At 38.6% G+C, this 13,553-nt stretch overlaps 2 protein-coding genes across 2 annotated transcripts; both read right to left on the minus strand.

Moving 5' to 3' along the window:
* Positions 1–1,472: 1,472 nt before the first annotated feature.
* Positions 1,473–5,553, minus strand: LOC102713561. Its single transcript, XM_040526146.1, has 5 exons — positions 4,997–5,553; positions 4,537–4,654; positions 4,354–4,446; positions 3,873–4,076; positions 1,473–2,154 (listed from the first exon to the last, which is right to left on the minus strand). The coding sequence occupies exons 1-5, from the start codon at positions 5,290–5,292 to the stop codon at positions 1,900–1,902; spliced, it is 966 nt and encodes a 321-aa protein (XP_040382080.1). The 5' UTR covers positions 5,293–5,553; the 3' UTR covers positions 1,473–1,899.
* Positions 5,554–6,375: 822 nt separating this feature from the next.
* On the minus strand, positions 6,376–8,605 carry LOC102709660 (F-box/kelch-repeat protein At1g30090). The gene is made up of 2 exons (XM_006657391.2): positions 8,389–8,605; positions 6,376–7,831 (listed from the first exon to the last, which is right to left on the minus strand). Exon 2 carries the CDS (start codon positions 7,784–7,786, stop codon positions 6,566–6,568), a length of 1,221 nt encoding a protein of 406 aa, XP_006657454.1. The 5' UTR covers positions 7,787–7,831; positions 8,389–8,605; the 3' UTR covers positions 6,376–6,565.
* Between the last annotated feature and the right edge of the window lie 4,948 nt (positions 8,606–13,553).

Genomic DNA, 13,553 nt, shown 5'->3' on the forward strand with positions numbered 1-13,553 from the left:
AGAGATTAATCAGATCAAGGCTGACGAAAACCATACAAAACATGTGTATTTTCTTTTAAATAGATTCTTGATAATGTATACATACTCAAAGGAAAGCAAAACTGTCGTCTATCTCATGTTCTCAACTAAAAGTTTTGTTTTCTTCAACTACCAGCTAGCTAACTTAAACACAACTTAATTAGTACTACCCAAGATCTCAACTAAAAGTTTTAGACCCTGATACAACTTCCAACACATATATGTTTTACGTTGCTTTCTCAAAATATATGTACATAAAAAATATAAAAATAACTATATGAACGAATTTTTATTGACAAATCTACTAATAATATTTTCTATGAATACAATTATGATATTTTTCATCTATGAATGATTTATTGTCTCCAACTCTCGATGTCTGGCTATACGAATTATAATGTTTTATCTCTGCATCTTAATTATGGAGAAGTTGGGAGCGTTCTTTGTTATATCTCATTGATGTAATTGACTTATATCTTATAAAGATTTTATTATTTAAAGAAAATCTTATTCAAATGGTGTTGATATAATAGTATTCTCTCTGGTCAAAAATATTTGTCGTTTAGAACAAAATTTGTTTAAACTTTTAAAATTTCGACCATTGATAATTTCTTAAATACTTAGTTTAAATACAAGACAAATGATATGCATCGATTCTTCTCGAAAAATACTATCATAGTATCATTAACTTATTAGGTTTTATAAATCTATTCTAACACAAAATTACTTACTAAAATATTACTCCCTCCGTCCCAAAATAAACCAATTTTTCATTTTTTACCTACAATTTTTGACTTTTCGTCTTATTCAATTCTTTTTGCGATTGATATTTTTGTTTTTATTAGATGATAAATTATGAATAGTATTTTACGTGTGACTAATTTTTTTCTAATTTTCTAAAAAAATTTTAAATAAGATGGATGGTCAAACGTTGGACACGGAAACCGTAGAATTGTTTTTTTAACAGAGGGAGTAGAAGTCTAACTAAATTTTATTATAAACGATAAATATTTTTGACCGAATAAAATATCATTTCTCTAGAATATGTAGCAACCTGATTACTGTCCTGTCCATTGTTTCTCTAACCGGTGGGCACTCGCAAGAAAGATAGTGTGTGTGTGGCTATAGAGCGAGCTAGCTAGCCAGCTGTTGATTTTGACATGACAACACCTACTGCGGTTAACTAATTTTATACGTTAATGGCGCATTAAATCGCCTTAATCGTGATCGCAAGCTCTCTTAGACAAACACGCACTTCTTTCTCTTCCCTTCTTATTACAATTCACACGTGCAAAATACAGCAGATAGACAAAGGCAAGCAGAGTACGTATGGACACGTGTTGGACGTGCATCCGCTCAATCTCCACCGTCCGATACACATCAGACGTCAGAGAGAGAGAGGGAGATGCATCTCTGAGCACAAAAACATTGACCCATGAACTGGCTGCTAAAAAAAGAATCACGCACTTTCATCTCAGCAGCAAGGCACATGCTAATTGACATTAAGCACTGCCTAATCATAGCATCAACAGGAGATTACACATTCGAATTTAGAACATTAGTCTTTGATCGGGTCAAAAACTAGTCACACACTGACCAAACTTGTCTCTTCAGGGAACGAGACCATGTGGTTAGATCGACAAGATTCAGTTCTGTCGATGTTACTGATGACAGAAATAAATTAAAGTGAGCTGTCGCTAAGAAATTCTCAACAACTTGCAGTGTGGACAAACTACAATCGCATCGATGGAGTGGTTGGTGATGTTCTAAATATTGTTCATGGAAGGAGTGGATTATTAAACAGCAGTGCAGTGTAGTACTGAATCGACATGGTATCTCCTCGTGTTCTTTCTGAAAAGACAATTCGTGCTGTTAATTTAGTCATGACCATGGCCATTGTGCATCCCTCCACACGCACCGCCTCTTCGTGACTCCCCCTTCACCGCTGTGATCATGATGAACTGAGATTTCATCAGCCGCGCTGCCGCTTCTTTGATCGTTCAGTTTCTGTTTCTGAAGGAAGCTGCACGATGATCGGATCTCGAGATCGCGCTTCTGCGCTTCGTCTCTGTAAGCCATGTTCAGGTATCTTGGATGGTCCAGGAATTTGACACTCTTCAGCCAAAGTCTGACGGCCTAGAGAAGGAGCAGGCAGCAGAGTATAATACCAGTTAGTAAGACCAGGAAGAAAATGAAACTGCAAGTTTGAGAGGAAAATGACAGTTTAGGTGTGAACCAAGCTGTGTCCTACTTTATAGTCACACCTAGAACTATCTGAATTTATCATGTGCTCTTAGCAGCCAGCATGCCTTGATTCTGACATAAAAAATCTGCATGCCATGAATTGCTTAGTATCCTATTTTGAAGATAAACTCCTGATACTAGTAGTTTGATATCTCCAATTCTTCTTGTTTTTTTTGGCTGTGATGTAGTAGTTATAGAACTTAACAGGAAATGAGATGTTTTCCAAAGTCCTGATAGAAGTAAGTAGGAAGACATGCTACCTCAAGATCTGAATTTACGATATGCCCTGAAAAAGTAACAAGCTTCTGCCTCATGTAATTTGGGCTTGGTTATGCTCCTATATATTTCATGATTGTGAAAAGGAGAAAATAACTACCAGAGTTAGTTATCAATAAAGGGTATGGACATAATATATACTTAGTTTTCGCTCAAGTGGCTGCATGTTTTTGACAGAAAGACTAGATTACATTGCATCAAAGATCCTCTCGTTAGACTAGGAGCTTATACGAAGTTATGACTTTATGGAGTCTAGAAAGATGAGCAGAGATAAGGATATGATGGAATCGTTAATGATGCCTTTATCAAAAGCGTCAGTCCATGGCATCCAGTATCTTATAACAAGGATTGTTACAAGAAGGAACTGAAGGACAAGATGAGTTTGACACTACCAACAAAATGACATATGAAAAATGCATTTTAACAATAGAGTTTCATGGAATAAAGCTTGACGATGTGGGAAGATTTGTCTAGCAATGAAAGGGACATTTGGAGAATACCTTTTGAAATACACACTGACAGTGATTGTTGAGGTTAAATGTGGCTAACAAGCAGATTGCTATCTTTTATTCTTGTCCAAGTTTGGCTATCCTGAATATCTGTTTCGTTGTGATTGTACCACATCAACTTCCTCGACAATGTGGGATTTTATTGTGATTACTGTGTGGATTTTATTTTCAAAGGTTTTATGTGTTGTGTTAGGTTTGTAAGAATGAGATCATGGAGTCTGTTATTGGTTTCCTATGTATCCTTTTTGGTTTTATTAAACGGAAATTGGGGCTAAACCGCTAAAAGTACCAAATGTTGATCTGATCCTTCAAGCAAATTCTACTAACATAAGAGTTTTAAACATAACTCAAACAAAAGCCAATCATGGAGACCATGAACCAAATCTCGAAGCTTTTCATTAAATTTGTGCTATCAATTCAATTTATTCAAAAACCAAACTAACAAAAACGAAATGGAAAACATAACCATGAAATTAATCTACTTTGTATAGTTCTTCACACCCTAACCGCTAGAGTTTCAAGATACCATTCCATATATATATTCCATCCGTTCCACATTGTAAAACTTTTTAGGCTTATCCAAATTTACATAAAAACTAATGAATCTAAACACATATATAAAGTATACATATTGATTTATGGAAGAATCTAGGTAGAGCCAAAAGGTCTTATAATAATATGAAACAGAGGTAGCATGTGTATATTATATATCAATATAAGTGTGTATGTATGTGTGTATATATATATGTGTGTGTGTGTGAGTTTAAATTGTCTTGTAAGAATAGTACTGGAACAGTAAGAACATGTACAGGAGAGAACACTTACCTCCCAGTAAATCCCGACAGCAACTTTATGAGGCATCAGCCAGAAGAATGCTGCTAGCCTAAGAGAACTACTCGTCTTCTCAACTAATTTGGCGTGCAATGCTGCGGTGAAATAGTTGCCGAGTGTTGGATGCTGAACTGAAATAACCACATAGAGAGCATCCCCAGGGGATTCAGCACGAATACTCCAATTGCCAAGCATATCCTAAAGCTCAAGAAATAAAAAAAGAAAGCCACTAAGAAGATATGATCCAAGTGATTAAAGTGAACCAGATTCAACAACTACATAATGTAAACAAAGACAAAAGGCGGCATCAGAAATGTCCATAACATGACAGTAAGAAAGAATAGATTTCGTAATCAAGCTTCAAATAAAGCTGAATTGAGACTCGGAATGTTTCAGGTTTGAGCACACCACATCTGCCATCTAAACAGCACTACATTGCATTACTACACACATTGATTCATAGCAATGGCCTTACCATGAAAGGGCTGACATGTAACGGTTTCGCAACGAGATCAGAACCTGGTTGGAAGGTGAACATCACCCTCTCCCCCCACGGAGTGTTTGTGACCTGAAACCAATAACAAAAATGAAAATTAGAAAATGTACAACAAACAGAACAGAAACCAACCAAAATGAACTGAATACACGGAGTCGTCACCTCAGCAATGCACATCTTGAGGTCTCCATCCTGTCCTTGCTCTGCTGAATCATAGCAGTAGTAAATGCTGAGCGGGTTCTGTTCGTACCCTACGCTCTTGGGTATCGTCAGGAGATGCCTTCATCAAAGAATTCATTTGACAACAAGAGATTTTCATGTCAGCACCCCCATTGCTTTCCTCAAGATTCTCAAATTTTATTTCATGTCAAAATGGGTTATGCCTTTATCAAAGAAAGACTTTCATGTCAGTTCCCCCGGTGATTTCATCTTAAAAAAGAAGAGTTTTACACAATAAATAAAAAGAACGATTTTTTGCACGAAAATGTTCTGCCTTTTGCTCTCCTACAACACAAAAATCTTAATCTTTAATTTGGCAGCATAAAAAAATATGCGATTTTTTTACAGGAAATGTGCCGGGAGAATCGGAGAGGCGGCAGCGGCGGCGGCGGCGGCGGCTTACACGGGGCCGGAGGTGGAGGCGATGCGGCGGGCGTCGGCGGGCGAGAGGTGGCCGGGGAGCGGGAGGCGGTCGAGGTCAACGAGCGCGTAGCGCACGGGGTACTCGAAGGCGTGCGCCGCGGGCCGCCGCCGCGAGTGCCGGACGCGCCCCTCGTACAGGCGCACAGCTCCATCGGCGCCGGCGAGAGGGCGGCGCTGGAACCGGAGGAGGAGGAGGCGGAGGAGGAGGAGGAGGGAGAGGACGGTGGAGGTGAGGAGCGTGGCGGCTAAGGACGCCAGCAAGTAGAGCGCCTCCATTGCTGCTGCTGCTTCAGAGTTCAGATTTCTGAAGTTTCAGATAAGTTATCATCTAATAATCTTTGTGATGCAGGTAAAAAGATTGGGGTTTCTTTTTCTCTCTAACCAAATTACTGTCATCAGCAACAAAACTGAATTTCAAGCAGCCAATTGATTGATTATCTAGAGAAGAAGTGGCTAGTTGTACTTGTTGTATTGATCAATGTTTGCATTGGAGCTACATGTGTGTTTGGTTGACTTAATGATGGCCACAAGAGAGCAATTGGATTGGATTTCGTTTGGGGGGTTCCATTCTTGAGTGGCTTGTATATTTGTGGTAGGTAGTGCATACACATCAGTGGAGTAGTAGCTGTGGTGTTTGGTCACTTGGTTGTAGGCTTCTGGGAGAACTGCATGAGTGAATAACAAACAATCTTTGCTTCCATTGTAAAAGAGAGCATTTTGTAAGGGAAAAAACTATGATGTTGATCTCTTGATCTTTTCTTTTCTTGGAAGTAGCAGTATTTATGTTCTGAAAAAAAGAAACAAGAAAAATGTCTACAGAGACTGAGCCTTTCTTAAGTAGCTACTGTGTGTGACAAGATGTAGCAATGTAAACAACAAACACACATCTTGTGGAAAATGATCTTATATTAGTTACTAGAGAGAGTTGGGCCCCTGCACTCTTGTGGATTATTACAATAACTAGCAAAGTTAGGAAATCAGAATAACACATCACTGGCACTCAAAAGCAAAATTGGAATTAAGGAGACGATAATGCTACAGCATTGATCTCCAGAATCATCTGAAAGGTTATTCAGAACTGATCCAAAGAACTATAGGAATCAATACCCAACAAACATAGGAGTACTCAACACCGTATTGATCTGAATTTCAATAATAGAACAAACTGTCTTTAAGATGTCTCAGCTATGCAATCATCTGCAAAGAAAAAGATCCTTTCGTCTGCTAGAAATGAAAATTCAACACAAAAATCTATAAGGCCATAAACATACATATACAGAATCTTGGCAGTGCACTGAACAAGAAGTTAAATCAGTTTAGTGAGTGAAATATAACAAATAGTCTCAAGTACAAACAAACTTCTACTTACACTCTTGAGTTTATTTATTTACTTACTGATATAGCACTTACAGGATGTAAAATTAACTGGGAAAGAGACTTAACATACAGAGCACAGCAATTTTACAGCTCAGAATAGCTCCTCAACCCGTTGAGCAAATAGAATGAAAGAACAAGGGTGGTGTTTCTGCAGATCCGGCAGTAGCAGCAGTTAAGCATGCAAAATCTGACTGTTTGAAGGTGTGAGATCACCAAATTCCCTCGGAACATCCACATCTTGCCATTGAATTAAGTAGCTTGAACTCCTACTATCAGGATGGCTACCAGGTTGCTTCTTGACATGTCCAATAGCTACATGGAGGCCTCGGCCAACAACAACCATCTTATTGTCCAAACAACTCACCGAAAAAGGCTTCATAATTCGCTCAGGCATAGGAGGGCCTTTTACAGAGTCCCACGAGTCCGTATCCGGATCATAGACCTTAACTTTCATCCTCTCATATTCTGAAATGACGAACAAATGTTCATCAATTACAACACTTAAACCCGTCCACCCTTCACGCATCCCAACTGGCATCGTCTCCCACCGGTCAATCTTTGGGTCATAAACCTGGCCTCTCGGCGAGGAGAAGAAAGGCCATGCACAGCCTTCAGTGACATAAAGCCTACCATTGATGACAGCAGAATCCGATGATGCCATGTTCATGCCCATACTAGCAACAGGTTGCCAGGCACCCTTATCAGGATCAAGAACCTCTGCTGAATTGAGCTCAAATTGATCAGTACTATAACCTCCAGCAACATAAACCCGCCCATCGATGACACCACCGGCAAAGAACGACCGAGCAGCAAGCATCCGAGTCATGACAGTCCAGCGGTTCTTGTAAACATCATACTTGAGGACCAAGTGCAGTGGGCAATCCATGTCCGAGACCAACCCGCCGCAAACAAGGAGGGTGCCATCACTAGGGATTGCGACACAACCGAAACCTCGGGGGCAAGCCCGGTCCCGACACGGCATGGCAGGAATTGTGTGCCAGGTTAAGTAGTTCAGGTCCAGCACCTTCCATTGTATCTTACCTGTGCAACGGTGGAATGCCAGAGTGAACAACAACGGTGACCGGAAGCCCATCACCTTCCTCTGCATGAAGAACCGCGCCTTGTCGGCTAGGAGGTGGTGCCACCGGCGACACACAAGCCGGCATGCCTCATGGGTCTCAACAGGTAGCCGGAGGAGACAATTTAGAGCAGCATCATCAGGAAGGCCAGGTATGAGGGGTGTCTCCCATGAGGTTTGCTCCAAATCAGAGGACGGCGTCGACGATGGCAATGCAGAGGTCGTGGCAAGCCGGAATTTGGGTGTCAGTTTCATCTGTGAATCACCAAGCTTGTGAACTGGAGACTGGTGGGATGAGACCCGGACGCGGCGCATACTCGTCTTAGAGTTAGCAGAGCTGAAGAGGGCACCAACAATGCCCTGAACACCAGGGGAAAAAAAAAAACACAAATCAGCATCAATTCAGGTCTTCTCACAGGACACTGAAAAATCGAGCTCAAGTGCTACTTCAGTGAGGAGAATGGTGGTCCATGGTGAACTAAACTCCTGTCCCTACACATATGAAAAATCCCCAATTTGTTGGGCCATAGAGAGCCCCAGTCTTTCATCCATGACATTTCAAGAACCAATCTTTCCACCTTATATAGAAATAACAAGAAACTAACCTGCATAGCAAGAATGGAGTTGGAACTTGCAAGGATGCTCTAGTTTCCCCCCACCCCCCCCCCCCCCCCCAAAAAAAAAAAAAAAACCAAAACAAATCGAGCCTCCCCTACAAAGACTGAAAAACCAACCGAACCCTAGCTTATTAAACCTACCAGTAGATACCCAATTCGCACTCAATCTCAACGTAAGGGGAATAGGTTCTAGCAAGAAGCAGTTTTTACCAAAGATTCCGGCGAAAGAAAGGGGATTCTTGCAGAACTTGTCAAACAAGATGATACTCCAAAGAAAAGAAGAAAAGTAAAGAAACTGACTTGAATTCCTGCAGAAAGAGAGGATCTTTTCCCCAAGATCTACAAGAAGCCTTGATTTCCAGGACCGTTTCCAGCACAAGCTAATAGTACTGCACAGAGGAAGACCTGCACTGCAGCTGATGCAGGAGAGGAAAAGCTCCCCCTGACATTTGCAAGAATGGTGTTTGTTCTTCTTTTTAACTACCAACCAAAGAAAGGAAGGAAGGAAGGGTCAAACCAACAAACATGGTCAGCTAAGCTCAACCTCTAGTTAACAGACCATCCTGCAATTCAACACCTTTGTTTGGTGGGTGGGCCCCACCTTCTGCTGGACCTACCTACTCCTCCTCTTATTCTTTTTCTTGTTTATCCTCCAGTATATTTTTCTGTTTTAGCTTAGGAAAAAAATTATACTACCTCCGTTCCATAATAACATAATTTTTCGTTTTTTTTCGTGTCCAACGTTTGACCATTCGTTTTATTTGAAAAATTTCTGTAAAAACCTAAAAAATTAGTTATGAATAAAGTACTATTCAAATTTTATCATCTAGTAATAATAAAAATATTAATCACAAAAATTTTAAATAAGACGAATAGTCAAATATTGGACATGGAAAAACAAAAAATAAAGTTATTATAGGACGAAGTTAGAAGCATTGTGTTACCATCAGTTTTGTTTTTGCCAAAAGAGACTAAAATATTAGGTTGTCATTCAGAGATAATATCATATAAACACATCAACTTTTCTACATTAATATATTATCCATTGCAACTTTGCAAGAATACTCTATTTATTGCAGGTTTGGTGGTGCATTTTTTTCTCGTACTCCATTTCATTTCATAGAGAAGCCTAATTGTAGTATAATGAGTAGTATGAAGTAACGGCGGCTTTTTTTTTGTCAATATTATCTCTTGGTTTTCGCATGCATACATTCCAAGCTATTAAACAATGTATTTTTATGTATCTTAAATTTCTAAAGTATATTTTTTAACTTTGTTGTAGTTAATTCTATCGTTTATATATTATGAAATAGCTATAGTAGTAATAAGATATTTTTCATTTTTTATCTTTATCTAAGAGAACTTAGTCAATATGTATGGTTGATGTACACCTGTTAATCAGTAGCCATCAGGCATTCATCTCTTCCAGGAGAGGGGAAAATAAAATAAACTATGATCAAGTAATAATAGGTTCCAGCTCAGTGTTAGGTGAGCGAGAGGGGTTGGTGAACCATATCAATTAGTGAGTAACCCACTGATTAACTGGTTTGTGATTAGAGGAATCAGAGTGACGCATATTTACAAGGAAGAACATCCTGAGGTTGGACTGTTGGCAAGAACTACTCAGTTAGAAGCCAATTATTTACAAGGAACTGATCGACAAGAGTAGGAGACCAGGGCCAAAACTACTTGGAGAAAGAGAGGCGAAGTAGGGAGATACAACTTTTTGAGAGACTGAAAGCTACCAATTTTATTAAGGCAAATAAAGAATTCTCTCAGAATATATCAACTTCATCGTTTCACCTATAATAGATAATATAAGCTGTAACACCTTACCAGTGATTAAAAAAAAAAGATAATGACAAAACCTCAAACTCAACTCTAAAATTAAATTGGAAGAATTGGGCTTGGCTAGGCCCAATAAGAACAAAAGAAGGTAAAAGAATTACAAAATGTCTACTTTGATTCCTTGAGCTATTGCCTGAGTCCAAATCTTAACACTCAACCATAAAATTAGGTAGAAAGACTCCCTCAATTATCGATTGAATCACCTTACCTCCTTGATAATTTGGACGACGGTTTCGTATCATGTGACGCCACAAGCATAAAATTAGGTACAAAGACTCCCTTAACTACGTGGCACCTATGTGTCAGTAAGGTAATTGTGCAAACAACAAAACTAATTTAAAGACTCGTGGGAGCTACCTGCAAGTCTGAAAAATAGAATAAAAAACACTAGACCCACGTGTCCCTTGATCCTCTATCATCCCTTCCCCAGTTTCCCACCCTTCCTCCATCATCATCCTCCTCGGCGCCCGCCATGCCTTCCTTTGCACCGGCAGGAATGCTAACAACACGTGTGTGCACAATGTGGCCTTCGTCAAGAACCTACTTGATCGATGAGTGGGAAAAGCCTAAGTACAACCTAGTCATCACTATCCCCGCCAACGTACCCCTCGATGGCTTGACGGTGTGGCTCTATTGGGAGACGACCTGTGGAGGATGGTCATCACCACTAAGGTTGGCACTAGAGGCTCTGCTCTGGTATACAAGAGCTTCGACTTGCTCCAATGGGAGGGGAACACCACATTGGTGCACTCATCGGCGATCATCCTTATCTTGGAGTGCCCGAACATTATTCCAGTGGTGGAGCACAGGTCTGAGGATCTACACATCAGCTAACAGTGTCACGGTGAATCATTGCTCAAGCTCAGCGAGTTCAACAAGAACCAAGACTTCTACATGGTCGAGTGATGAGGAGGACACCTCGTCGGCGGGCATTTAATTCTTTGCTACTGCTACAGTAACAACTTTACATATTTTTTTACATATTTTCCATCTGAAGTGTCTATGATATGTGGGTCCTAAACCTACATGTCATAGACACATTGATTAAATGCCACATATAAGAGTGGCAAATAGTTAATTATTCCCATAGACTGTATTACACATTTGGTAGAAAACACCCTAAAAGTATTGCAAATTTTGAACCATTCGATCACGTTGGGATTTATGCAAATAACATCAACCCTAACCCTTCTCGCTCCCACCGTTGTCATCAGATTCTTTCTCGATCCCCCCTCTTTGCGTTCCCACCCATACATCCAGCTTCGTCCCACTTCCTATTCCCCTCCTCTCCTTCTCCCCAAGTTGGGTAGGGCGAGGTGTCCCTTACCCTACCATATTTTCCAATTTTTGGTTGCTTCTCACCACTAGATATGCAACCGTACCACAACTTCCTCTTTGCCTCCAACACCAAAACTTAAACCTAATTGCACTTTCATTTGTTTGGGTTGCTAAAGATAGATGAGAAGGAGCTATAGTCCAAACCAAGAATCCCAAAGCATATCATAAGGAAAAAAATGCAAGATTTTAGCTCCAATTTACAAGATCTTAGAGAAAGTACTATAAACCCCTAAGCACTTACCTCAAGATACTATGCCAGATCAAACGATGAGGTGGAGTGAAAAAGAAGAGATAGAACATGAGCCACCTCTTATGCAAGGAGCAACATCTACACAATCTCCAAGAAAGATAAACGAAATAGACCAATGCATTAATAGAAAATAATTCAAGTGGAATTTATTATGGTGTATTACAGGATGTATGCTTGAGGTAATGTGTTGTATATGTTTCCTCTAATTTGATAGTTTAGATCTATATTTTAAACGACATCCGATAAAGATGTTATGTATATCAAATCTGTAGAGCTTAACCAAATCTACAACTTTTATAATTGATGAAAAAAATGGAGACGAACCGGAATCTCGTCCGATCTTGTTTCTTGATTGAGTAAAAGAGGGATATAAAAAATTCGTTCTCTTCCTCTGTGCATCTCTCTTATGGGTAAATCCCCATAATAAAAGGGACAACTTTCGTGTAGTTTGTGACCATTTTATTTAAGATAATTTAGAGAACTAGATAAACATCTCAAGGGTAGCAAAGGTAAAGTCAAAAGAATAACATATTTCTTGTAAACAACAAGTACTTGATGGTGTGACGATAATAATGGGTTTGAGTGAAAGTGAGGTCTTGAGTTCATATCCTATTCCACCCTTGTGTAGATTCCTGCAAAAATATTGTAGCAACGTGGGACTATGAATGTGGCCTATAACATGGGTCTACGAATGTATATAGGTTTCTAACTAAAAATGAAAATATATTTTTTGGTTTTGTTTTGACACTAAGAAAATTCAAAATGCAAAAATTTATTTTCACAGAGAACCATATTAAGACATCCGCAAGCGAAAATCGATTGCCACATCTTAAGACACCCGTATATATGTGAAAATCGATTTTTTCATATGGGCCAATCAATCGCATATGAAAATCTCTATTTCACAAGTATTTTGCTTACAAGCAGTAGTTTAATGGCATGCAAACAATTAGTTTTAGCCGTATAGAGAAATATTTTATGTGGTAATGTATACCAACAATGTATCCTATGATTCATCAAAGAATGATATAAAACACAATCAAATCTAACTTTAAGAGACACTAATTAGTGTGTAGAGTAAATTACACAAAACTGCAAATAGTTTTCTCAAAGTATTGTAAAACTACATATTTAAGTTTCTATATCATGAAACCACAGATTGAACACCAATTTTTTGATAGAACTATAGTCTTAAGGCTTTGTATCCCAAAACTACGGATTTAACATCAATATTATCATAAAACTATAACTTTTGTAACTTAACAAAGATAACAGTGGAACTTCAAAACCTGAAGTTTTTTTATAGTCTCACTACTAAATCTGTAGTTCTGTAATACAAGATGTTAAATATGTAGTTTTTTGAGAAATTTGTTGCTAAATCTGTAGTTTTGTGACACACAACATTAAATATGTAGTTTTGTGATAATTTAGTCAAACTACATGTAGATTTGATAAATTTATGTATCTACAATGTTTCCTCTACTATAGTATATATAAAATCACCCACTAGGGATAAAATCAAGGGAATGGTACGATAATATCGTTTAGATCACAAAAGAAGATTTTTTGCCTCCACACTGTAGTTATGCATAACCACGATTACATGAAAGAGCGTTTGCATTCAACAATGAGAATGATAAAAGGGTTGTATGTATGAGAATTGGAGCTAAATCAACTCAATGATTACATATAAAGACTTGGAGCATATAAAAAAAAGCCTTAAGAGGATCATCAATTATATATCCCTTTATATCAAAATATGAAAGCCAAATAGACCATATAAGCACAATACAGAGTATGTAGTAGTACTTACATCCTAAAACATAAGCATTTTATTTGTTTAGCAGACATTAAGGTTTAGAAGAAAATAATATGCAACTACTTAATAAATGATTAATAAATGAGGAATAGATGTGGCGAGAGGATATGTAGCGGTAAAATGAGAAGGACTTTGAATAGAATGTGATGGATGCAATAAGTAGTACTGTGAATATTTGCTAAAAATAATTAGATTTTGGTACCAGATTCA

Source organism: Oryza brachyantha, chromosome 7 (assembly GCF_000231095.2).
Source record: "Oryza brachyantha chromosome 7, ObraRS2, whole genome shotgun sequence".
NCBI lineage: Eukaryota > Viridiplantae > Streptophyta > Magnoliopsida > Poales > Poaceae > Oryza > Oryza brachyantha.

Coding starts and splice junctions, on each gene's coding strand:
- LOC102709660 (XM_006657391.2), bottom strand. CDS start 7,786: ATGCGCCGCGTCCGGGTCTCATCCCACCAGTCTCCAGTTCACAAGCTT.
- LOC102713561 (XM_040526146.1), bottom strand. CDS start 5,292: ATGGAGGCGCTCTACTTGCTGGCGTCCTTAGCCGCCACGCTCCTCACC. Junction 4,655..4,996: donor GCCTCCACCTCCGGCCCCGT/GTAAGCCGCCGC, acceptor TCTTTGATGAAG/GCATCTCCTGACGATACCCA. Junction 4,447..4,536: donor TCAAGATGTGCATTGCTGAG/GTGACGACTCCG, acceptor TATTGGTTTCAG/GTCACAAACACTCCGTGGGG.